Genomic DNA, 26,358 nt, shown 5'->3' with positions numbered 1-26,358 from the left:
CAGGTTTCAAAAAACAAAAACAAACAAACAAACAAAACAGACTGTGCCTTGGACTGAGATCTAAAGACACTTAAGTAATCTATCTTCCTTCCTTCCTTGTCTTGGGACATGGAACTCACTGTATTGACAACTCTGGCATTAAACTCTCAAAGATCCACTAATTCAGCCTACCAAGTTCTGGGTTTAAGGGTGTACACCACCATGCTAGCTAGCTAGCTGAGTTTCAACCACTCCTGGTTTTGTACACTATGATCTCAGAGCCATTATGGTCAGTTCTCAATAGAGACTCAACAGAGAACTATGGGTAGCCCAAGCATGGATCTTCCAGTGACAAGTGAGGTCAAATTTAAGCCAATCTGGGTCCTTGGCAAAACAATTTCCTTGACAACACTTACCACTGTGCTATAAAATTCACAAAATGCTTTTACAAAAATCATCCTGATTATAGCTCGTTAGTGGCTGAGTGGGGCTCATGTAACAACCTTCACCTTGAAGTCCTCTATCTTCTGAATCCAACTACTAGCACAACCTCTACATCCCTTAAATAGGGTCTGATATTTAGGAACAGAAGATGAATGATTAACCAGAATCTATAAAAAACACACTAATCTTCTCAAAGCATGACCCAATTTTCTAAGAGATTACCCCTAAACAAATCATCCTTCCCCTCTGTCTAAAAGCCTGCAGCGAAGGACTAGATACTTGATAGAAGTAGCCCAACCCAAGAGTCTTAGCAAAATAAATCTGTTCAAAGTCTGTGCTCCGAACTGCTGGGTACCAGTGAGGCAAGTGACTTTTTATGAAGCTTCTATTCTATCAATAGCACTGTCCCTTTCCTAGTCAACTAGTCTCACAGTCAGGGATCACATTAAATTCAGCTCTAACAGACCTCATCGACTGTCCTCCATAATGCTGCCTGCACCCAGCCTCTTCTTCATCGTCACTGTCACCAACCATCCTGGCACAAAACTCATGTCTGGCAAAGATTGCTACAAGAACTTCTGATAGCCTTCCCACATTTAAACTCTCCCGATTTACACATCAACACAAGGATTTGCTCTTTACCCACCATTTTTTAAGTCTTGTATTACACTTAATTGTGTGCATGCACACACATGGCTGACATAGCACACATGTGGGGGACAGAGACCATGAATTGGCTCCTTTCATCATGTGGGTTCCAGAAACTGAGCTCAGGTTGTCAGGCTTGATGGCAAGCAAGCCTTAATCCACTGAAACATCACACTGACTTTAAATATTGTTTTTTTTTTAAATCACTCTGTAATAAATCTCAGTGGACTCCCCCATAAAGTCTGAACTAACCTCCACCTTGTACACATTGTTAACTTTTCTTTGTTCCAGAGACCTGTAAGCACACCATTTCTAGACCGTGTCCATTCCAGAAGCTCTGCTCATCTTCCCTTTGCCCCAAATGGCTTCCTCTCCCTTCCACCTGAAAACTGCTCCTCTCCTGCCTGTTTACAGTTTTTTCTTTAGGTTATTTATTTTATGTACCTGAGTGTTTAACTTGCATGCATGTCTGTGTACCATGTGCATGACCAGTGCCCACAGAAGTCAGAAAAGCGTGTCAGATTCCTTGGAACTGGAGTTATTTATTAGTGGCTGTGAGCTATCATGTGGGTGCTGGTAATCAAACCAGGGTCAAGGCTCATAACCCCTGAGCCATCTTTTCAGCCTCTCCCCTGCCAGTTTTTATCAGTATCATTCTTGCCCCTTCAAATCCGTCTAACCTGAGTGTCTTCTGAACCTAAAGACATCTTCTAGATCTATTGTCTCCAATTCTATCGGGGCCATGGTTCTTTCACATTCCCACATCCCTGGATCTCAAATGTCCTTTCCCTTTTCATCAGGTACTCTGCTCCCTTTGACTTTTCATGACTTTTCAGGGAGACCTAAGAATTATTCCTGAACCAAAAAGTCCTGGTTCCCTGAAAAATGACATTGTTTCCAGAGACTCTAGGGACATAATATCTTTAAGGATCAAATCTTTGAGACTGACTAGCTCAACGAGCTCATTTTTCCAGCTAAGAAAATGAAAACCCAGAGCAGGCAGCCATTGCTCCATGTAGCTGGGAGCAAAGCTGGCCCCAGCACCTATATTTGCTAACTCAAGAATCTGGAATTTTTCCTACAAACACCAATGTGACTGACAATCTTTCAGTTTTTTGAGACTGAATCATCAACTTCTTTCATTCTGTTTGACCAATGGGGCAAGGGAGTGGCTAGGAAAATATTTACATGTCTAAGCTGGAGTCTTTCCCCAGCTCAGTGATTAAAAGAAAGGGGGGAGGGGCTGGGGAAATGGCTTAATGGTTAGAAGCACTTGCTGATTTACAGAAGACCAGAGTTCCATCCCCACCATCCACATGGTGGCTCGCAACCATCTGTCATTCCAGTTCCAAAGGATCCAACGCCCTCTTCTGGCTTCTGATGGCACTGCACACACATGGTACACACATACATGCAGATACAACACCCATGTACATAATATAAAAATAAACTTTAAAAAGGGGAAGTGATCAAAATATATTGCCTGAAATTTTCTAAAATGAAAAATTGAAATAGACATCCACTGAATTAAAAAAAAGAAAAACAAAACCAACCAACCAACCAAACAAACAAAACCAGAAGATATACAGCACCTATAGGTAAGTTTTTAAGCTACATGATAATTTTTTTAAAATAATAAACCAGTAAAAATATTTTTGATAGTAATGCTACTATGATAATGTGAAGTAGAGTCAGTATAAATGAAAACAACTCATGTCTTCTAACAGATTTTTGGAGTTAACACCTCCTTTAAAAACACACACAGGTCTTCGATCTTTAAAGCAGCCAGGGCCACTATCCAGACTACAGTTTCCAGACCTTGTTCCACAGAGGCTATGAGCTTCCAGAGCTCCCTTATCCCTGTGTTCATTTAGGGACTACCCATACAGTTCCCACTATGTTTTTGGTTTCTGATTAATGTTATTATTTTTATTTTTTTGTTTAAGCTCCTAAAACAGAGGGCAGTTTCTCTGCCTGATAGTACTTTGACCAGGGAAAAAGTATTAGATTGCTCTATCAGAACATTTTTGATTATCAAGATTAAGCTTAGCCTGCCCCTGCCTTGTAATACTGACTCATGGCCAAATGCTTCATCTGCAAATCCACTGTTGTCTCCATCTCACACTCCAGACGAAGACAAGGGTGTGCTGTGGGCAAGACAGCACTCCAGGTCCTTATTCTTGCTTCTCTAGGTCTTTATTGCTGTGCTGGGAGACTCTCTTCTAAAGTAAATAGAAACTAAATTAAATATCTGGAGCTCGTTGGTCCCAGAGCTCACAGACCTCTCAGTGGTAGAGACCCCTGACAGTAACAGTTTTAGGGTCTGTATTTCTTCTGAAAGTTCCTTCTACGAGGAGCGGCCTGGGATCTTTCCTGGGGATTCTAGTGTACTTGCCTAGCATGCCGGAAGCCCTGTGTTTTACTTCCATCCCTGCAAAAAAAGGGCAGTGGGGAGAGCAAAACCCACAACAAATTCTAACTGCACCCCACAGAATGACATCTAATTAGCCAAAGTAGAACTCCCTCCCATTCATCCGAATTCCAGGGGAGGAGGCTGGGGAGTAGTCACTAGGTAAAGAGCTAGCCCTGAAAGCACGAAGACCTGAGTCTGGATTCCTGGAGTTCACTGGCCAGTCAGCAAGCTCCAGGTTCAGTGAGAGACCTTGTCTTAAAAAGTTAGATGGAATGTGATTGAAAAAGATGCCTCATGGGGTTGGGGATTTAGCTCAGTGGTAGAGCGCTTGCCTAGGAAGCGCAAGGCCCTGGGTTCGGTCCCCAGCTCCAAAAAAAAAAGAACCAAAAAAAAAAAAAAAAAAAAAAAAAAAGAAAAAGATTCCTCATATTAACCTCTGGACTCCACATATATGTGTGCATACAATCACAGAGAGACAGACAGACAGACACAGACACTCACACAGACACACACACACACAGAAGCACACACAGGCACACACAGACACACACACAAGCACAGACAGACACACACACAGACACACACACGCACACGCACAGTGATCTTCCTCAGTTGTTTCCCAAGTGCTGGGATTAGAGGATGGGCCACCACACCCTCCTATGAGTATTGCTTTTTTTCTTTTTGAGACAGAGTCTGTAGCTCAGGCTGGCCTAAACTCCCTATGAAGCCAAGAAGGGACTTAGATTTCCGATCCTCCTGTCTTTATTTCTGCAGTGCTAGGATTATAGGAATAAAGTGCTGGTGACTGAACTTAGTTCTTCCTGCACTCCAGCAAGCATTCTACCAACTAGGCTATACTCCCAACCCAGCATTGTTTTCTGTTTTCCTCACCTTGTATACTTCTGCAACAACAACAACAACAACAAAATATTCATTCCTAATTTCTCAAAATAACAGAACTTTCTGATACTCCTTAACTTTTAAGATGATTATTGTTGTTTTGAGACAGGTCTCAGTCCGTAGCCCTGGCTGGCCACAGACTTGATTTGTACACCATGTTGGCTTTGAACTTCCAGAGATCCATCTGTCTTTCCTTTCCCAGTGCTGAGACTAAAGGTGTGCTCCACCACACCAGCTTTAACTTGCTTTATATTATTCAATTCATGAAGTAGTGCACAAAGCTAAATCAAATCCATGAGTTTACTACGTAGAATGTAGTTTCACAACTTAAAAAGCAATTTGAAATGTCTTCTCTCATCTGGTTTGTGCCTTTCAACAGCCCTGGAAGGAGATATAATAAGCAAATTTCAAATAGCAAAACCAGAATCGTGTGAACAGGAGCTTAAAACTCCTGTGGCACTGCTGCTCTACATGGGAGGGAAAGGAGAAGACCAAGAATTCTTGGCAGAACTGTATTTTTTCTGGTTTGGTCTTTACATGAGCTACCATTGTGCAGAGAAAAGCCATTCTGTAGATACAAATTCACACCCTACCCAGCCCCAAGAATATTTACCCTGAGGCATAATCTCTATTTACAATACCAAACACATTTTCAGAAAACATTGAAATTAAGATGAAGGGCCAAAAAGATATTATGAAGAAAAACTTTGAGGGCAGGGGTAGCCACATTGTATCTCGTCTTTCACTAATGACTGGTGATCATGAAGAGAGAAGTCATCTAAAAACACTCCATGACTTCCATAGACCAGGTAATGACTTCCATTACCCAACAGGAGAAAACTGAGGTAAAGAACTGCCAAGTAGGTAGCCCAGTCTTTATTTAAGCCACACTCAGTCTCTAGATACATGATCCTCCATCCTGTAACACCAAAGAACCGTTTGCTAAAGTTTACCCTGGATTAACTATATGGCCAAGTCACTGGAACAACTTGCAGTTGAATTCACACTTTTTGGTATGTTCACTCGCCCCAGCACAAATCACAAGTATTTATGGAGCACTGACTATGCACCAGGCACTAAACTTAGCAGAAAGGACAAAAACAAGCAAACCAACAGCCCCTGTTTTCAGAACCAACTGTGCCACTTCTGTGGCCTTTTGGGGTGCTGTACTGTTTAGACAGGGTGTAACTCAGGTTTCAAACTTGTAATCCTTCCTGCTTCAGCTCCCAAGTACTGGGGCTACAAGCATGCACCACAGCGCCTACTTCCCACTTAGATCTCGTGCTCGCAGAAAGAGACGAGTTCTTTTCTAACACTTCTACCATCGTATACAATACATTGGCAAACTAAGAGAATAGGATTCCTGACACCATAATTTGAAACATTTCCTTCTAATCTGTTACTCCAGCATGGCATCAGACGAAATTATCATGCCAGGGGAGGAAGCAAGATTGTGAGTCCCAGATACACGGCAAGTTGGGAAGCCAGCAGGAGGTGACAAAAAAAGTGAATTATTTACATTCATAAGGCACGGCGACTGCGACATCAAGTTCAGCAGTGTACTTTGATTCTATTGCAAGATCAGGGAAGCCAGCAAGAAAAGCCAGAAGGGGACCTCAGTTCCAGGACTGACCCGCTCACTGGGGCAGAGTCAGGCAGGGTAAAGCAAGGAAGACTTTCCCAGGGAATAACACAGTGCTTTAACTCCAGAGATTACAGGTACAAAGTACAGGGGAACACTTGACAACTGCCTCACCCAACTGCCAGAGAGAGCAAAATGGTGCCGTACCCATTCTAAACGGTAAGTCTATAAACCTCTGCAGACAGGATAGGCAACAAAAAGGGTCAGGGATTCAGAATCAGAAGACTCAGATTTTAGACTAGATCCTGACACTCCTTAGAATACTGGACAAACCAGGAATCCACTCAGTCTCCTCATCTGCAAAATGTGAGCAGTGACTTGTCTACCTCACAGATGCATCAAGAAGGTCAAACAAGGAGTGTCCTAATGAGAGCACCTGGGACTCTGTATCTGTGAAGTCATGCAAGCTCCTAGATGAACACCTCATGCTAACCCAGAAGCCCTCACTGCCTCCTCCTCACACCCCTCAATACCCGGTTTCCATCTGCTCACACCCCTGAATTGACAGAAAGTCTTCACCGCCCCAAATCTTAATTTGAGTATACTAATCCCCCAGGTCTAAGGGGAGGGAGAAGGGTGGACTTGCAAACCCTTCACCTCCTTACTCTGACAGCTTCAGTTATCCTTTCCCAGGGGCAAATTACAAGAGACCACAATGGAAACGGGAAGGGAGATGGCAGCTGGCCACACTGCCTCTGTGGTTGCCTGCCTGCTCTTCCCAACTGTAGGCCAGTTCTCCCACACACAGACTACTAAACAGATCTAACTGGGACCCTGAGACAACACAGAGGTGGTGTTTGGGAGACATTATGTTTTAGGCTGCACTCCACAGTCAAAAGGAAATTACTATTAGCATGAATAGCGAGAGGTTAACCGACCCAGAGAGAGCAACTGCTGACTTACAGAGATATTCCTTCCTACCTCGCAAACACTAGTTTTCCATTTGACTGTTAGTTTCCAACCACCTTACCTAGCTATCCAGTTAGGATAGAATATCCACAAAACACACCCTGGTGGACGATTTTTAAAGAGGAAGGGTTGAAGAGGGGAAGGGGAAGAAACAGCAAGGCAGATACTGACCAAAGTTGTACCACCAATCCTTTGGAGGAGAGAACAACCACACTGCAATGCTACCAGTAAGAGGGAAGGCAGATCAGGCTCACAGGGGAGGGGCATCATGGGCTTCCAGCTGATTTCAAGGGCCTAAGAGGCAGAACAACTCCTTCCGGCTTCAAGCAGAGGGAAAGGCCTGTTTTGCAGAGTCAAGCTTATTAAGAACAGCTTGGAAAATTAAACCTAGAGCATCAGCCTGTTGGAAGGTCTCAATTTAAACTCTAAACCTGAAGAAATTCTAATGTGGCTAGACATTTTCAACCACTCGTGATACTGGTGACACTGGCAGGGTGTTTCTGTCCCAACATTTCAGGCCAGAACATCTTCCTCATTTTAATTGGGAACCACCCTACCACCGTGCCCACCATTCCTTAACAATCAGCCTGATGGGCTCACAACCCTGTCCGCCATCTCCCTTCCCTCCCCAGATATCTCAAGCTAGTCTCCACTCACCCCTGTGGGTTCACATAATCAGGCTTGGTCCAGCCTTGGAATCCCTAGGCTAGCAAGTTGGGGACTCAAGAGTCAGCCTTATGCCTGGTGTAGGGCAAAAGCCACTGCACGCATTACCCCCTCCTCTCCATCTTGATTGCTTACTGGTTATAAATGACACAGAATTATGGGATATATTTTGAACATGGACACACACGGAGGGCGCATAAACATATATACTGACAGTCCTCATAGACCACAACCTATCCCACAGCCCAGCCAATCAAACACAACACCTCCCTCCCAGTCTTTTTAATAAGTGTTGGAAAAATCCCAAATTATTTAAACATACCTGTCTATACTATGGGGCAATCGTATGCTCATGGTTTCTCCGTGTTTCCACAGTTCTGGAATCCTGTCGTTTCTTTGGGCGTCTTGATCAGGCCTGAGTCCCTTGCAATTTTCAAGGAAGGTGAGAGGAAGGCCTCCCAAGTTGAAGACTGAACCCTTGTTTCCTCCAGCTGTCAGGACCTTGGGAACTGCGGTGCTAGTCTGCTTCTATCAGTTAACATGGTCTCCTTCCGTAACCCTTTACCCTCCCCTCCCCTTGTCTTAAAAAAGAAAGAAGAAAATGGAAAGTTAAAAAAAAAAAAAAAGGAAAAACTATGACCTTCTTAGAAACCAAAATGTTAACCACAAATCTCTTCAAGGTTAGCCCTACGGGCTAAAAAAACGAACCACAGAAAGAATCTGACTTCAAAATATCAGTCTTTGCTGCAGACAGATAAAAACCATCCTTTCAATCCAGTTTTCCCAGCTGTCCTTCTGTTGACAGGGAAGCTTTAAGCTCCAAAGGTTGAAATATCTCTGATTTTCAAATGCTTAAAATGCCAACAGTAGAATTATTCCAGGGAAGGAAAAACAAAACAAAACAAAAAGGCTGAACAAATCCGAAATGGCACTTGGGGGAAAAAAATCTTCCAGATGATTTGCACAGTTAAAATAAATAAAACCATACAGCAGTATGCACACAACACAAAGTCCAGTGCAGCCCCGGGAAGCAAAATTTGTGGAATTCTTAAAAATCAAAACAAAACAACAATCTTCTACAGTAAAGGTTTTGAATTCTGAAACAGCCAATTGTGCAGACACAGAGAGACACACAAAAATCACAAAACACCTGAAGCGCAATGCTTTCTACCTTCAAAACGGTAGCATTGGCCAAACCCCAGGAAATCTTAAACCTTCTTTTCCTTTTCGACCTGCAGGTTCCTCCACCTAGTCCAGTCCCGTGCTCAGCCACAGCCTCAGATCGGCCTTTTTCTCAGACAAATTCCTCAGTCAGCTCTGTGTGCTCCTGCACGTCCAGGCTCGGAAAGTCTCTCTCGTCGCAGCGCCCTGGAGCGGAGGTCCCGTTTCTCCTCGCCCGCCGATCCTGCCCGGCGACCCGCTCCTACTATTGTTGCGGCTCGGCTAGGGCCAGGGCGCCCTCCACAGCGGCGCGGAGAGCCCGGGCCGCGGCCTCGGCCTCCGTGCCCGCCCGCCCGCCACAGCCTCCCCGCTCGGCCGCTCCCGGCGTCCGCGTCGCGGCCGCTGCGCTTCCGGCCCCGCCCCCCCGCGCGCGCTCGCTCGGGCCAAGCCCGCGGCCGCCCGCCCGCCCCGCCCCGCCCCGCCCCGCCCCGGCCGACTCCGCTCGCCGGGGCTGGCCGCTGGCTCCTCCTTGGTGCCGCCCGCCCTTTCACAGCCCCGCGCGCCCCCGACCCGCGCGCTGCGGCCTAGCTGCTCCCGGTGCTTCTGTCCCAGAGGCTCGACCTTTGTTTCTGCAGTGTCCGCGGGCCGCGCCTCGATGTCCTCCTCTGCCCCTTTTCACTCATTTGTCGCGCTCCTTTCCAAGTTACCAGGAACCCTCCTAGCTGTGCCTCGGCCCCTCTGAGCACCCACTGACTCTGCCCTCGCGGCTGTGCTCGAATTAGCTTGGGTATCTTGTATGGCTCTGCCTTTTAATTTCTATGCAAAATCTTTTCCAGGGCAATGTTGTTTTGATGACACACACCCCCTTTGTGAAATCACGGTTTCCAAATCTCTTCCTGTAACTATCGGTAGTCAGAAGTAAAGATTGAAGTAAAAAAGGAGACAGAGGAGGAATTGTAGTTTTGCTTGGGTAAGCTATGCAGGCACTGGTGCGTTTCCAAGTATTCTCTTTCTGCCTGCCCTGGTCTTGGCCTACCTGTGTTAGCAAGAGGGAAAATAAACTGATTAAGCAACTATTTAGGACCTACTAAAATCAGATTTCCCTACTTCTTTTCCAGTACAGGTTGATGAATGCACTTTGCTATAGTGTGTGTGTGTGTGTGTGTGTGTGTGTGTGTGTGTGTGTGTTTGTGTGTGTGTGTGTGTGTGTGTGTGTGTGTGTAATATGTGACTTTCTGGTGAGACACATCTGTTCACATCAGATAGGGCACCAACAGTTTTACTGAAGCCTGTTCTTGAGAGTTAGTGGATTTATTGGGGTTGCTTCTAGAAACATGAGCCCCTAAAGGCAGCTGCACCAGCAAAAACCCATCCCAGCATGGGTGAGGACAGTGGACTACTGACCTCCACCACCGGAGCTGTTGGACTTGATATTGCTTCTGTAACCCTGGGGAGGAGCATTGTGACTCTTGGTTATTTCTGAAACTTCTTGAAGTTTCTGAGTGCTTACCTTCTGAATCTTAATAACTGTTGTGCTCTTCCACAGGTGTGCTTGTGGAAACCAGAGGACAACTGTGGGTGGCATTCTTCCTCAGGTGCCAAACAACCTCACCCCTTCCTTGGAGTCTGGTCTCTCAACAGCCTCAGCTTGCTGAGTAGGCCAAGAATGGCTGGTGAGTAAGTGCCATCCTTTAACCCTTCTCAGCATTGCGAATACAAGTTCACAGCAACCAAAACTCAGCCCCTTTTGTGTGATCTAGGGGTTTGTTGTGTAGCAGTTGCCACTCAATTTGGAGAAAATCCTTTAAGACATAGGATATGAAAAGGGAGGTGAAATATATATATATATATATATATATATATATATATATATATATTTTAGGCAAGATGTTCAAAGGAGAGGTAAAACATTCTATCCTGCGGAGAAGCTCCTTAAGACAGGAAGTAAAAACTAAAATATGGCTTTAGAAAGTTCCTGAAACTGACTAGATTCACTAGACACCTCCCTCTCCAAATATATATAATCGATAAGAACTATTTAGCATCATTCTCAGACAATCTAACTTTAAGACCAACTAAGCAGCCTGGAAGAGGCACAGAAGACTGAGCCATCTACCTAGAAAGGACACACCTGTTAGCTGCTGTAGAGTCTGTGGTGTGCTCCAGGTTTCCAGCTTTTGTGGATGTGCTTTGGTGATACCACTGTCTCTAAGTCATTTCTGTTCCTATAAGAAAGTCCCTACCCACATTTCTGTAAGCCACCCTAATAAGCCTCATGGGTTCACCAAGTTGGACTGTGGTGGTGTCCATACTGTGCTGTGCTCTTGGTCCCTTTCTGAAGTGGGTAGATACTTGGTTACATCTTCTCAGGAAATGTCTGTCACACAATAGGGTTGAATGCAGGTTCTTGTACTTGCAAGGCATGGTTTTTTGTTGTTGGTGGTGCTGGTGGTGGTTTTTGTTTACTTTCTTTTCTTTTTTTTTAACCAACTGAGTTTTATCTCCAGGTGCTTGTTTCTTTGTTTTGAGATAGCATTTTCACAAAGCATCTCAGGATGCCCTCAATCTCTGAGCAGTCATATGTGGGACTTATTAGAATGGCTTACAGACTGTGGTCCAACAATAGCTGTCTACCAATGGAAGGAAGGGCCAAGATAAGAATCCAGTAGCCATTCAGTCCATAAGGCTGGATGTCTCGGTTGGTCTTCACTATACAACAGATTCCTGAAGTGCATTTACCAGCAAGAGTGAGAGCAGGGAGAGAGAGAGAGAGAACACACGTGCTTTATACAGGTGTGGCCCAGATTAAAGGTGCATCTTCCCACTTCCAAAGATCCAGATTAAAAGTGGGTCTTCCCAGAGTGCTTACCTAGGAAGCCCAAGGCCCTGGGTTCGGTCCCCAGCTCCGGGTGGGGGGGGGAACAAAAAAAAAAAAAAAAAAGTGGGTCTTCCCATTTCAAATGACTTTATTAAGAAAAAAAAATCTCTCAGGCTGGGCATGGTAGCTTGCTTCTTTAACCTTAGCACTCGGGAGTCAGAGGCAGGTGGATCTCTGCTAGTTTGAGGCCAGGTCTACAAAACTAGTACTAGGACAGCCAGAACTACACAGAGAAGTCCTGTCTCAAAACCACAAAACAACATAAAGCAAAAACAAAAAACAAAGAAGAAAGAGAAGGAAGAGGAGGAGAAGGAGGAGGAGAAGGAGGAAGAAGAAGAGAAGGAGGAAGAAGAAGAGGAGGAAGAAGAGGAGAAGGAAGAGGAGGAGAAGGAGGAGGAGGAGAATATCCCTCACAGATATACCAGGCTACTTGGGTTTTAGTTAATTCCAGATGTAGTCAGGTTGACAACCAAGAACAGCCATCACACTTTCACTCCTTGTCAACTTGACACACAATCATATCTCCTTAAGTCATGCTTAATTTCTAAATGAAAACAATAACTAGGTCATAACTACATATAACATGATAAAAACTATCCCTCATATGATTAATTACAAATGCATTATGTATTTAAACCGTAATTACCCCAATGTGATATAACTATTCCTCATATAATCAGAAGCATATTATAAATTTTAGAGTACATGGTATTATCTCTTTAAGTATCTCAAAGTTAAATATTATAAACACAGATACTCTCTTCATTGATATTACATCACGTGATAAAGAAATTGAGGAAAGGGGGTTGGGGAGTTAGCTCAGTGGTAGAGCGCTTGCCTAGCAAGCACAAGGCCCTGGGTTCGGTCCCCAGCTCCAAAAAAAAGAAAAGAGAAAAAAAAAAGAAATTGAGGAAAGAAAACACAAATATATGTACAAACACATGCTTCACAAAACATGAGAGAAATATTTATGTCAATTATAATCCTTGTTTCTGCATCTGGTCATGTGATCTTATCTGGTGTCTATAACTACCTTCCTCTACTGCCCATTCTGTATTTTCTCCACTCTCGCAAGCACCTAAGTAGGTCTTGGCTTTTTTCTGGGAGGAGAGACCCATACCTTCATTCCTGAAGGGTCTGTGGTCTTTGTCATCCTGCCTGGATTAGGTTGTTGTAGTTTCCCATTGACTTTAATCACCAGACATGGTAGCACCAAAGGGTCTCCTAAGGAACTCCTGCAATGCAGACATAATCTTTCTTATCTCTATTGCAGAGAAGCAATCCAATTTTCCCTTGGTAATCTGGATCAACCACCCCTGCTAACACTGTTATTCCTTTCTTAGCATGTTGGCTTAATGGTACCAGAAGCCCAAAATGTTAAGTGGGGAGGTCTGAACTTCCAGTTCAATAATGCTTGTTGTGGCTCCTGGAAGGAACACTCTTTCCTCTGGAATCAAAACTTTTAGGCCAGCAGAAATTAAAGTCATGGGAACAGGAAGCAAAAATCCTAAAGGGTTAGTAAGGTGTAATAGTGAGTGACACTATTCCCTTTTCTAACCCTTGACTCCTGGACCTGTAGATCCTAGCTATGGGAGAAACCAAACCATATATTAGATATATATTCAAAGGTATTTAGATATATATTCAAAGCATATACCTCCTCTGGCAAACTCTGCAGATAATGAAGAATTGATTTCCTCAGTCAAAGGCAGGAAAAGCAGTATTTCAGGGTTTGGGGTGAGAGTAAATCTTCTGCTGAGGGTGGAGACTACTTCCTCAGGTAAGATAAACCCTCAAGAATCTGAGAGTTCTAAGTTCTCAGCTTCAATTTGGTCCTCCCATACGTCTCCATTCCAAGTTACAGGATCCCCCCCCCTTTTTTTAAAGATTTATTTATGTATGATATATAAGTACACTATAGCTGTCCTTAGACACACCAGAAGAGGGCATCAGATCTCATTACAGATGGTTGTGAGCCACCATGTGGTTGCTGGGAACTCAGGACCTCTGGAAGAGCAGCAGTCAGTGCTCTTAACCACTGAGCCATCTCTCCAACCCAAGGATCCCATTCTTTACCAGTTAATGCCCTTACTTTAATCACTGATACCTTCTAAAGCTAAGAATTAATTTTTTTCCCCGTAATTCAGCCAACCTAATAAGAGCTACAGTTTGATTTTCTGAAACTTGAGCTCTGTGAGTGCTGGAGAGGTGACTCTCTTCCAGGGCACATTTAGAAACTTTCAGATGAAGGAGAAAGTTGCTAGACGGACTGCATTGATGTCTATGGGTCCTGCTGCCACAGGGAGCCATACTGTTATGAGTGACCTGTGCTGCCCCCTGAGGCCGTGGTAATGTCTAGGTGCCTGCTGTTGCCCAGGGCCATGGCTAGATCTGTTACTCTCCACAGTTACTGCTGGATGCTGTGCGGAAGTCCGAGGTCTGGGCTGCAGCCTGAGGCCATGTTGATGTCTGTGATCTGAGCTGCAGCTGGGACTGTACTGCTGGTGGTGGCCTGCACTACCACCCGAGGCCAGGAAGACATCCAGGTCAGTGCTACCTCCAAGGGCCATATCTCAGTCCAAGCTGCTGACAAGGCCAATGTTGATGTCCATGGCCCAGCCCATGTTACCAGTGAAGGTCACACAGATGTCCATGGTCTTGCTGCAGCCGCCAGTTGCCATGCCTGGGTCCATGGTCTTGGTGCAGCTGGGTTGGATCTGTATTGATGTACATGGCTCATGTTAATCACTGAAGACCATGCTGGTGTCAATGGCCTGGGCCTCTGCCTGAACTCATGTTGATATTCCTGGGCCTTGCTGTGCTGGGGGATACCTGAGGCCATAGTGATGTCTGGGCCTGGGCTGCTGCTGAGGGCCTTGTCTGACTGCCTGGTCCTTCTGCAGCTGGGAGTCCTTTTTGTGGTGTGTGCTGTCACCTAAGACCACGTGGAGGCCATGATCTGTGCCCCTGCTGGGAAGAGTAAGAGAGCTACTTTTGTGATATCAGTGACTGCAGATGCATAGCCGAGAGGGAGAAACATGGAAGACTTTCGTGACAACACCCTGCAAAGTAACAGCTTAGACAAGAAGCTGCTGAAGAGAACACTTTCTAAAGTATGATGGGGAAGCTGAAGTGTAGGTCTCAACAATTGGTGGCTTCTGGAGAGGGTGCGGGAGGGGAAGGACCCAGTTCTATTTAGGGGCAGGCCACTGAGAGTTTGATCATACTCCAGTGAGGTAAACACATAGGACTTTTTTTTTAATCTGTTTTTTGTTTAATATTTATTTTTGGGGGGGTGGTCTCAAAGGTAGTGGGGCTGGACGTGGAAGGACTGGGAAGTGAGTGTGATTGGGATATATATGATGTATGTGTCCCAGAGAATCAATAAAATGTTATGTTAGAAAGAAAAGACAGACAGGCAGACAGACAGGAAGGAAGGAAGGAGGGAGGGAGGGAGGGAGGGAGGGAGGGAGGGAGGGAGGGAGGGAAGCTAGCAAGCTTTAGACTACTTCTCTGCATCTGGCGCCGGTCAATTTTATCACTGAGCTCATCGTGGTCCTTCACTGTGTTCTGAGATGCTGGAAGTTAGTTAATTTAATCATGGGGCTCATTCTTTTTCTTTGTCAATTAATCCCAAGATGCCAGGAACAACGGAGCAGCAGAATCATTTTCTTTGTTTTTCCACAGTTTGTCAAAAGTTTTATATATTAGACTCACCAAGACCCCTGGGAAATATTCATACTATGGGCTTTCAGTACTCCCAAGCTGACAGGAGAGGCTTCAGTAACTATAGGTGTTGACAGATCGGGAAGCCTATTCCAGATACTTTAAAACTTCATCCTTCTACTCCTGTTGCTCTAGAACCACTTCTGGTACCAAAATATGTATTAGTCAGGGTTCTCTAGAGAAATAGAACTTATATAATGTATATGTATTATATATGTGTATGTATGCATTCTCACATATATTAAATATATTTTAATGTACAAATATACATATGTATACATGTCTCTCTATACACACATAATGCATATATCATATATTATATAGGTTCTGTCCTTATATAAATCATATATCAGTCATGTATCTGGGATTTATAGAATATTTATTATAGGCTGTGGTGCAGCTACTCCAACAATAGCCGCCTACCAAGGAAGGTCAAGACAAGAATCTTATAGGTGCTCAGTCCATGAGGCTGGGTGTATCAGATCATCATCAGTATATTCCAGAATCCTGAAGAAGTAGGCTCTACTGCCATTCATGACTGAATGGACTTGCCATCAAGAACAAGAACAAGCAGTCAAAGAACAAGCTTCCTTTCCCACCCTGTGTATAGGCTGCCAGCAGAAGGTGAGACTGAGATTACAGGTGAATCTTCCCACTTCAAATGATTTAATTAGTATAAAAACCCTCACAGATGTACCCAGCTCCTTGGGTTTTAGTTAGTGCCAGATCTCATTGGCTTTATATCAATTTGATGCAAGCATGAGTTGTTTGAGACAGAAGAACTCTGAAGTAAAATATGTTTCCATAAGACTGGCCTGTAGGCAAGTCTGATGGACATTTTCTTAGTTAGTGATTTACAGGGAAGCACACAGGCTATTATCGGTGGTGTCAACCGTAGGCTGGTACTCCTGGGAGCTCTAAGGAAGCAGTCTAAGCAAGCTATGAGGAGCAAGCCAGTAAGCAGCACTCTTCTATATCCTCTACGTAAGTTCCTGCCCTGACCTCCCTGGATGATGAACCAAAAGCTATAAAGTGAAATAAAGCTCTTCCTCAACAAATTGCTTTTGCTCATGGTAGTTTAGCACAGCTATAGAAACCCCAAGACACGGGGACTATGGGCATAGCCTCCCATGCCTATGGGATCATAAGTGTCCTTCAAAGGCCGTGTGTATCCAAGCTTGGTCCTCTGCTTGGGGAAGTAGGTTAGTGGGAGATCTTTAGGTCATTAGAGCTGTGACTTCAAAGGGAATTTTTATTTGAGTTTTTAAAGCCAAGCATTGGGCCCTGGTTTTCGTAGCAAGCTAGGCTTAATCCCCCATCCTGAGCTAGGCTCAATCCCTCATCATCCTGCGATGGTTAATGTTTGACTAGATATACAGTGACACAGAAAACAAGCCTCTAGGCATACCTGTGAAGGATTGTCTAGATTAGGTTAGCCTCTGAGCACACCAGCAAAGGATTAGGTTAATTAAGGCGGGAAGACACACCTTAACTGTGAACTGTAAGCATTCCATGGGCTGGGATCCTGGATTGCATAAGGAGAAAGAGCCAAGGGTTCTTTCCCAGCATCCATTGCGCTCTGCTTCCTGACTGCTTACACAACCTGAGCAGACACCTCCTGCTCCTGCTGTCTGTGCCTTCCCTCCCATGTGGACTTCATGCTCAAACTCTGAGCCAAAATCAATGCTTCCTTCAGTTACTCTTGTCAGGTAATTTGTCACAGCAATAAGACAACTAACGCATGTCCAGAAAAGGCCACTTAACCAGACAAGCAGTAGTGGAGAGCAGAGAAAAGGACTATTTTGTGTGGCCACGTTGGGAAGAACAAAGAGGTCCAATCTTTCCCCTAGTCCATCGTTGGAGTCCAGACATGGGGTTGAAAGAGAAGACAGGAGGTTAAACAAGTGGGTCTAGTTGTGGAGTGGTCCGGCCTGTCGCCGACCCATCAGCATCCTAGCTCCAGATTGTCCTGTATGGTGTACCGACAAGTTGTCAGAAAGTGTAAACCATCTTTCTGAGAGACGAGTTCCTTCTCTGGTTGGTACCAGGATTTCGCCTTCTTTTCTCCTAGCATGAAGCTCCTGGGGAAATTCTGGTTTCCTGGGGCCTGTTGTCTGATAGAAGAAGGGGAAGGCCTTCTAAATATTCTAAAGTATCTCTTTAGAATACCTCCAGTCCATGTCTTACAGTTTTCTTCTCTTCTTTGGCCTCTGGCCATAGGTGAGTAGTTTGGCTCTGCCAAATCCTTATGATATGATTTGCTTCCTCACTACTGTCCCAGAGCAGTGAGCCTATTGATGGTGGACCTCCACGGCTGCAAGCCCAAATGAACTGTTTGTTTTTTTTTTAAAGTATTTTATGTACTTACATTGTCCCCCTTCCCGGTCCCCACTTCCACAGTCCCTCATCCCATTCCTCCTCCCCCTTGCCTCTGAGAGGGTCTCCTCCCCGCTCACCCCCAGACCTTCCCCTTCCCTGGGGCCAGACCAGGCAGACCTCTGCTCTGTTTGTGCCAGGAACCTTGGACTGGCCCGTGTACGCTCCTGGTTGTTGCTCAGTCTCTGGGGTCCAGGTTAGTTGTGACTGCTGGTCTTCCTCTGGGGTCACCCTCCCCTTCAGCTTCTTCAATCCTTCCCCTAATTCAACCATAGGGGTGTCCGACTTCAGTCCAGTGATTGGGTATAAGTATCTGTGTCTGTCTCAGTCAGCTGCTTATTAGGCCTCTCAGACGACAGCTATGCCAGGCTCCTGTCTGTAAGCACATCATAGCCTCAGTAATAGTGTCAGGCCTTGATGCCTCCCAACGCCCCCACGAGATGGATCCCAAGTTGGGCTGGTCATTGGACTGCCTTTCCTTCAGCCTCATCACCATTTCTGTCCCTGCACTTCTTTTAGACAGGAACAATTCTGGGTCAGAAATTTTGACCGTGGGTTAGTTAACCTAATCCCCCCACTTGAGGTCCTGTCTATCTACTGGAGATTGGAGTCTCCAATGTTGGGCATTTTAGCTAAGGTCACTATTGAGTTCTGAGAATCTCTTACCTCCTGGGTCTCTAGTATTTTCTAGAGAGCCCCACCTCCCATTCCCCCAAGACAGCTTATTTCCATTCATTCTCCTGGCCCTTTGGGCTTCTCTCCTGTCACCACCCCACCCATCCCTGGTTCTTTTCCCCTCCTCCTCCCCTCTCCCATACAGCTCCCTCCCTCCCTTTACCTCCCATGATTATTTTCTTCCCCCTCGAAGTTGGATTGAAGCATCCTCACTTGGGTCTTTCTGCTTGTTACCCTTCTTAAGGTCTGTGGACTGTATCCTAGGTATTCTGTACTCTTTGGTTAATATCCACTTATCAGTGAGTACACACCACGCATGTCCTTTTGGATCTGAGTTACCTCACTCAGGATATTTTCTACGTTCATCCATTTGCATGCAAAATTCATAATGTTCTTGTTTTTTAATGACTGAATAGTATTCAATTATGTAAATTAACCACATTTTCTGAATCCAGTCTTTGGTTGAGGGCATCTGGGTTGTTTCCAGCTTCTGACTATTACAAATAAGGCTGCTATGAACATAGTGGAGCACATATCCTTGTGGCATGGTAGGGCATCTTTTGGGTATAAGCCCAAGAGTGGAATAGCTGGGTCTTCAGGTAGAACTATTTCCAATTTCCTAGGAACTCCAAATTGATTTCTAGAGTGGTTGTACCAGTTTGCAATCCTGCCAGCAATGGAGTTTTCCTCTTTCTCCACATCCTTTCCAGCATGTGCTATCACTTGAGTTTTTGATCTTAGCCATTCTGATTGGTGTGAGGGTCATTTTGATTTAAATTTCTCTGATGACTAAGGACTTTGAACATTTTTTTAAGTGCTTTTTTTTTTTTTGGTCCTTTTTTTTTTTCGGAGCTGGGGACCGAACCCAGGGCCTTGTGCTTCCTAGGCAAGCGCTATACCACTGAGCTAAATCCCCAACCCCCTTAAGTGCTTCTTGGCTTCTGTTGTGAACTCTCTGTTTAGGTCAGTACCCTATTTTTAAATTGGGTAACTTTTTTTTTCTGGAGGTTAACTTCTTGAGTTCTTTATATATTTTAGTTAATAACTCTCTATCAGATGTAGGATTAGGAAAGGTTTATTCCCAATCTGTAGGTTGCCGATTTGTCCTATTGATGGTGTCTTTTGTCTTACAGAAGCTTTTCAGTTTTGTGAGGCCCCATTTATCAATTGTTGATCTTAGAGCTTGAGCCATTGATGTTCTGGTCAGGAAATTTCCCCCTGTGCCAATAAATTTGGGGCTCTTTCCTACTTTCTCTATTAGATTCAGTGAATCTGGTTTTACATTGAGGTCCTTGATCCACTTGGACTTGAGCTTTGTGCAAGATGATAAATACAAATCTATTTTTATTCTTCTACATACCAACTGCTAGTTAGACCAGCACCATTTGTTGAAGATGTTTTATTTTTCCACTGTATGTTTTTAGCTTTTTTGCCAAAGATCAAGTGTCCATAGGTGTGTGGGTTTACTTTTGAATCTTTGATTCTATTCCATTGATCAATCTGTCTGTCTCTGTACCAAGACCATGTAGGGTTTTTTTTTTTGTTTATTTGTTTGTTTTGTTTTGTTTTTTTTCAATCAGGATTGCTTTGTAGTACAGCTTGAGGTCAGGGATGGTGATTCCTCCAGGGGTTCTTTTACTGTTCAGAATTGTTTTGGCTATCCTAGGTTTTATGTTTTTATGAAGCTGAGAATTGCTCTGTCGAGGTCTGTAAAATATTGTGTTGGAATTTTTATGGGAATTGTATTGAATCTGTTGATTGCTTTTCAGCATCTAATGAGATGATCATGTGACTTTTTTCCTTGAGTTTGTTTATATAGTATATTACATTGATGGATTTTCATACATTGAACTGCATTCCTGAGATGAAGCCTACTTGATCATGATGAATGATGGTTTTGATGTGTTCTTGGATTTGGTTTGTGAGAATTTTATCGAGTATTTTTGCATCGATATTCATAAGTGAAATTGGCCTCTTAATAAGTGAAATTCTCTTTCTTTGTTGTATCTTTGTGTGGTTTAGGTATCAGAATGATTATGGCTTCATAGAATGAGTTATGTAGTGTTTCTTTTGTTTCTAGTTTGTGAAATAGTTTGAAGAGTGTTGGTATTAGCTCTTCTTTGAGGGTCTGGTAGAATTCTGCCCTAAAACCATCCATCTGGCCCTGGGCTTTTTTTAGTTTGGAGGTCTTTAATGACTATTTCTATTTTCTAAGGGGTTATGAGACTGTTTGCCTGATCATGATTTAACTTTGGTATCTTAGTTAGGGTTTTACTGCTATCAATAGACACCATGACCAATGTAAGTCTTATAAAGGACAACATTTAATTGGGGCTGGCTTATATGGTTCAGAGTCCATTATCATCAAGGCAGCACCCAGGCAGGCATGGTACAGCTGGAGCTGAGAGTTCTGCAACTTCATCTGAAAGCTTCTAGCAGAATATTGGCTTCCAGTATTCTGGCAGCTAGGACTAGGGTATTAAAAGCCCATACCCATACTGACACACCTACTCCAACAAAGCCACACCTCCAAATAGTACTATGCCATGGTCCACACATATATAGACCATCACATTCCACTCCTGGCCCCCATAGGCTTGTTCAAGCACACGAGTCTATGGGGCCATACCTAGCCATAGCATGATTTAAAAAAAGTATATTTTACACCAATTTCCAAAGTTCCCAGAGTCTGTAGCAGTCTTAACAATGTTAAAAGTCCAAAGTTCAAAGTCTCCTCTGAGATCCAATCACTTAACTGTAATCCCCCAAATAAGATAGAAAACCAGCAGGACAAAATTCAAACTCTGCATCTCCATGTATGATGTCAAAGCAGTCTTTAGATTTCCAATTCCTTTTTCACTTTTGTTGACTGCAACAAACTTCTTTCTTCTGGGTTGATTTCACTTCCTGTTAGCTTTCCTCAGTAGATAGCCCATGGCTCTGGCACCTCAAACATCTTGGGATCTCCAAGGCAACTTCAATGTTACAGCTTTTTGTTTCTATGTCTGGGGTGAACACATGATCTTCTGGGCTCCTCCAAAGGTCTGGCATCACTTCTCCAGCTCTGCCCTCTGTAGCACTCTAAGCTCAGGTTGATCCACTCCACTGCCACTGCTGTTCTTGGTGATCATCCCATGGTACTTGTATCTCCAATAGTCTGGGGTCTTTTGCTGCAACTAGGCTTCACTAATAGTCTCTAATAGGCTTTCTTTATGGCGTCAAGTCTCAACTCCTTTGAATGACACCTTCAATCCTGGGCCATCAACTGCAGTTGAGGGTGCACCTTCACCAATGGCCTTCTATGACCTCTCACAGTGCCAGGCCTCAGCTGCTCTTTATGACCCCTTCATGTCTTCAAAACCAGTACCACCTGGGTGACTCTTACACATTACCAAGTACAGTTGCAGCATGAGGTACAACCTTGGCTATCTCTGGAACTCAACTTCTTTGTGCTCTCAGAAAACACTTCCTAGAAGATTCCCTTCAGTGATGCTGGTCTCTTCTTACTAATCACCATTAATTCTGAGTTCCAGCTAACCAGCATCAATTGTCCCAGTAGTTCTTCTATTCTTGACTCTAAAGCCAGAGCCACATGGCCAAAGCTGTCAAGTTCTGCTGCTTCCTGGAGCTGTAACACGGTCCCCTTGTTCTATTACATTATCTCTAGCTTTCTGTTTTCCAAGTCCTGCCTAAGCTTGGCTGTCCTGGAACTTGCTCTTTAGACTGACTTTGAACTCAGAAGTCTGCATGCCTGCCTCCTAAGCACTGGGATTAAAGGTGTGGTCCACCAAGCCTGAATTTAAGCTTTTCTTCACCTAGAACTTGCTCTGACTCAGGCTTGCCTTGAACTCAGAAATCTGCTTATGAATTTCATAAAGTCATTGTTTTTTCATAGCTGAGTAATATTCCATTGTGTAGATGTACCACATTTTCTGTATCCATTCCTCTCTTGAAGGGCATCTGGGTTCTTTCCAGCTTCTGGCTATTATAAATAAGGCTGCTATGAACATAGTGGAGCATGTGTCTTTGTTATATGTTGGGGCATCTTTTGGGTATATGCTCAAGAGAAGTATAGCTGGGTCCTCAGGTAGTTCAATGTCTGGAACTGGAAAATATCATCCTGAGTGAGATAACCCAATCACAGAAAAACACACATGGTATGCACTCATTGATAAGTGGCTATTAGCCCAAATGCTTGAATTGCCCTAGATGCACAGAACACATGAAACTCAAGAGGGATGACCAAAATGTGAATGCTTCACTCCTTCTTTAAAAGGGGAACAAGAATACCCTTGGCAGGGAATAGAGAGGCAAAGTTTAAAACAGAGGCAGAAGGAACACCCATTCAGAGCCTGCCCCACATGTGGCCCATACATATACAGCCACCCAATTAGATAAGATGGATGAAGAAAGAAGTGCAGGCTGACAGGAACCGGATGTAGATCTCTCCTGAGAGACACAGCCAGAATACAGCAAATACATAGGTGAATGCCAGCAGCAAACCACTGAACTGAGAACGGGACCCCCGTTGAAGGAATCAGAGAAAGGACTGGAAGAGCTTGAAGGGGCTCGAGATCCCATATGAACAACAATGCCAAGCAACCAGAGCTTCCAGGGACTAAGCCACTACCCAAAGACTATACATGGACTGATCCTGGGCTCCAACCTCATAGGTAGCAATGAATAGCCTAGTAAGAGCACCAGTGGAAGGGGAAGCCCTTGGTCCTGCCAAGACTGAACCCCAGTGAATGTGATTGTTGGGAGGAGGGTGGTAATGGGGGGAGGATGGGGAGGGGAACACTCATATAGAAGGGGAGGGGGGAGGGGTTCGGGGGATGTTGGCCTGGAAACCGGGAAAGGGAATAACAATCGAAATGTAAATAAGAAATACTCAAGTTAATAAAGATTAAAAAAAAAGAAAAGAAACCTGCTTGGTTTATCTCCTGGGATTAAAGGTGTGTACCATCATGCCTAGATCTAAATCTAGCTGGGTAGGATCTTGCCCCAGAGTCCCAATCCCTTAACCTGCTATCTCCTAGAATATAGGATTCAGCTCCGTTTCACTTCCTGGTGTCCTTTTAATACTTGAACCATATATCTTATATTTTTCCTTTTTCAGCTTGCTATGCTTGTTCAAAATGTTCTTCATGAGATTTAACCAGAGAACAAAGTCTATGATGGGCATTTCTGAGACTTCCTTTGTCAATGCAATTAATCTGAGTCTCTTTGCCTTAGCCTCAGACCGACTCTTCAGACAAGGGCCAAAAGTAGTCACATTATTCACCAAAAATACCACAAAACAGTCTCTAGGCCTCATTGAAATTCTCCACTGAAATCTCTTGGGCCAGGTTTGAGCAATTCAAATCACTCTCAGTAACAATGTCTTCCATATTCCTACTAGGACAGCCCATTAAGCCCTATTTAAAGCATTCCAAATCCAAAGTCCTAAAATCTACATTCTTCCAAAGCATGGTCAAGTCTATCACAGCAAGACTGCCCCACTTCCTGGTACCAACTTCTGTCTTAGTTAGGTTTTATTGCTGTGAACAGACGTCATGACCAATTCAACTCTTATAAAGACAACATTTAATTGGGGCTGGCTTATAGGTAGATTCAGAGGTTTAGTCCAAGATAGGAACAAGGCAGCATCCAGGCAGGCATGGTGCAGGAGGAGCTGAGAGTTCTACATCTTCATCTGAAGGCTGCTAGAATACTGGCTTCCAGATAGTAGTGATGAGGGTCTTAAAGCCCATAATGACACACTTATGCCAACAAGGCCACACCTCCAAATAGTGCCACTTCCTGGGCCATGAATATATAAACCATCACGTTTGGTATGTATTATCTATCTGTCTAGAAAATCATCCATTTCATCTAGATTCTCCAGTTTTGTAGAGTATAGGCTTTTGTAGTAGGATCTGATGATATTTTTGAATTTTCTCAGTTTCTATTGTTATGTCTCTTTTCATTTCTGACTTTGTTAATTTGGATACTGTCTCTGTGCCTTTTAGTTTGGCTAAAGGTTTATCTATCTTGTTAATTTTCTCAAAGAATCAACTCTTGGTTTTGTTTATTCTTTGTATGATGTTCTCTTTGTTTCTAACTGGTTGATTTCAGCTCTGAGTTTGACTATTTCCTGCCATCTACTCCTCTTGAGTATGTTTGCTTTTTTCTGTTCTAGAGCTTTCAGGTGTGCTGTTAAGTTGCTTGTGTGAGATTTCTCCAATCTTTATGAAGGCACTTAGTGCTGTGAATTTTCCTCTTAACATTGCTTTCATTGTGTCCCTTAAGTTTGGGTGTGATGTGTCTTCATTTTTGTTAAATTCTATAAAGGTTTTGGTTTTCTTCTTTATTTCTTCCCTGACAAGGTTATCATTGAGAAGAGAGTTGTTCAGCTTCCATGAGTATGGGGGTTTCTGTTGTTGTTGTTATTGAAGTCCAGTCTTAGTCAGTGGTGATCTGATAGGATACATGCGATTACTTCAATCTTTTTGTATCTGTTGAGTCTTGCTTTGTGTGGTCAATTATATGGTCAACTTTGGAGAAGGTACCATGAGGTGATGATAAGAAAGTATATTGTCTTGTTTGGGGGTGAAATGTTCAGTTTATATCTGTTAAATACATTTGGTTTATAACTTCTGTTAGTTCCCTATGTCTCTGTTTAGTTTCTGGTTCAATGACCTGTCCATCAGTGAGAGTGGGATGTTGAAGTCCCCCACTATTAATGTGGTTCAGTGTGTGTTCTGAGCTTTCATAAAGTGTCTTTTGCAAATGCGGGTGCCCTTGCATTTGGGGCATAGATGTTCAGAATTGAGACTTCCTCTTGATAGATTTTTTTCCTTTAATGAATATGACATATCCTTCCTTATCTTGTTTGATAACTTTTGGTTAAAAGTCAATTTTATTGGGTATTAGAATGGCAACTCCAACTTGTTCTTGGGACCATTTCCTTGGAAAACTTTTTTTCTAGCCTTTTACTCTGAGGTAGTGTCTGCCTTTGTCACTGAGGTGTATTTTTCGCATGCAGCATAATGCTGGATCCTGTTTATGTATTCAGTCCGTTAGCCTGTATCTTTTTATTGGGGAATTGAGACCATTGATGTTGAGAGATATTCAAGAGAGATGATTGTTAGTTCCTCTTATGTTTGTTGCTGGAGGTGGTATTATGTGTGTATGTTTCTCTTCTTTTGGGTTTGTTATGAAGTGTTTAATTTTTTGTGTTTTCTTGGGTGTAGTTACCCTCCTTGTGTTGGAGAATTTCATTCCAGTATCCTCTGTATGGCTGGATTAGTAGAAAGATATGTTTAAATTCGGTTTTGTCATGGAATAGCTTGGTTTCTCTATTTGTGGTGATTGAGAGTTTTGCTGGATATAGTATCCTGAGCTGGCATTTGTGTTCTCTTGGGGTCTGCATGACATCTGTCAAGGATCTTCTGGCTTTTAGAGTCTCTGTTGAAAAGTATGGTCTAAGTCTGATAGGCCTGTCTTTATATGTTACTTGGTCTTTTTCCTTTACTACTTTTTTTTTATTTTTTTTTTTATCGGAGCTGGGGACTGAACCCAGGGGCCTTGTGCTTGCTAGGCAAGCGCTCTACCACTGAGCTAAATCCCCAACCCCCCTTTACTACTTTTAATATTCTTTCCTTGTTCTATGCATTTAGTGTTTCATTATGTTTTATTGAAGATATTTTCTGGCCCCTGGGATTCTTCACCCTCTTCTATTTTTATTATTTTTAGGTTTGATCTTTTCATTTCGTCCTGAATTTTCAGCACATTTTGGGTTAGGAGCTTTGTTTGCTTTGTATTTTCTTTAACCATTGTGTCAATATTTTCTATGGTATCTTCTGTACCTGAGATTCTCTCTTGAATCTCTTGCTTTCTGTTGGTGATGCATCAGAAGCTCCTGATCTCTTTCCTAGGTTTAACATCTCCAGGCTTGCT

General features: G+C 43.6%; 1 protein-coding gene and 1 long non-coding RNA gene across 45 annotated transcripts in view; one reads left to right on the top strand and one right to left on the bottom strand.

Moving 5' to 3' along the window:
* The window catches only part of Arhgef11 (Rho guanine nucleotide exchange factor 11), a 121,395-nt gene extending 112,241 nt beyond the window's left edge, over nt 1–9,154 (bottom strand). For 25 of the 44 annotated variants that reach the window (NM_023982.3, XM_087634710.1, XM_087634725.1 and 22 more), the window contains 1 exon segment: nt 7,924–9,154. In NM_023982.3, the coding sequence (NP_076472.2) occupies nt 7,924–7,955 (32 nt within the window). In that variant the 5' untranslated portion in view covers nt 7,956–9,154. 44 annotated transcript variants of the gene reach the window in all.
* Nucleotides 9,155–9,256: 102 nt separating this feature from the next.
* Nucleotides 9,257–15,627, top strand: LOC102546356 (uncharacterized). Its single transcript, XR_015676207.1, has 4 exons — nt 9,257–9,732; nt 10,309–10,435; nt 14,048–14,186; nt 14,544–15,627. It is a non-coding gene; the product is annotated as an uncharacterized LOC102546356 (long non-coding RNA).
* Nucleotides 15,628–26,358: the final 10,731 nt, after the last annotated feature.

The sequence above is a fragment of the Rattus norvegicus genome, chromosome 2 (genome assembly GCF_021556685.1).
Source record: "Rattus norvegicus strain SHRSP/BbbUtx chromosome 2, alternate assembly SHRSP_T2T, whole genome shotgun sequence".
Lineage (NCBI taxonomy): Eukaryota > Metazoa > Chordata > Mammalia > Rodentia > Muridae > Rattus > Rattus norvegicus.
Note: the sequence above shows the minus strand (reverse complement) of the source record. Positions and strands in the feature narration are given on the sequence as shown.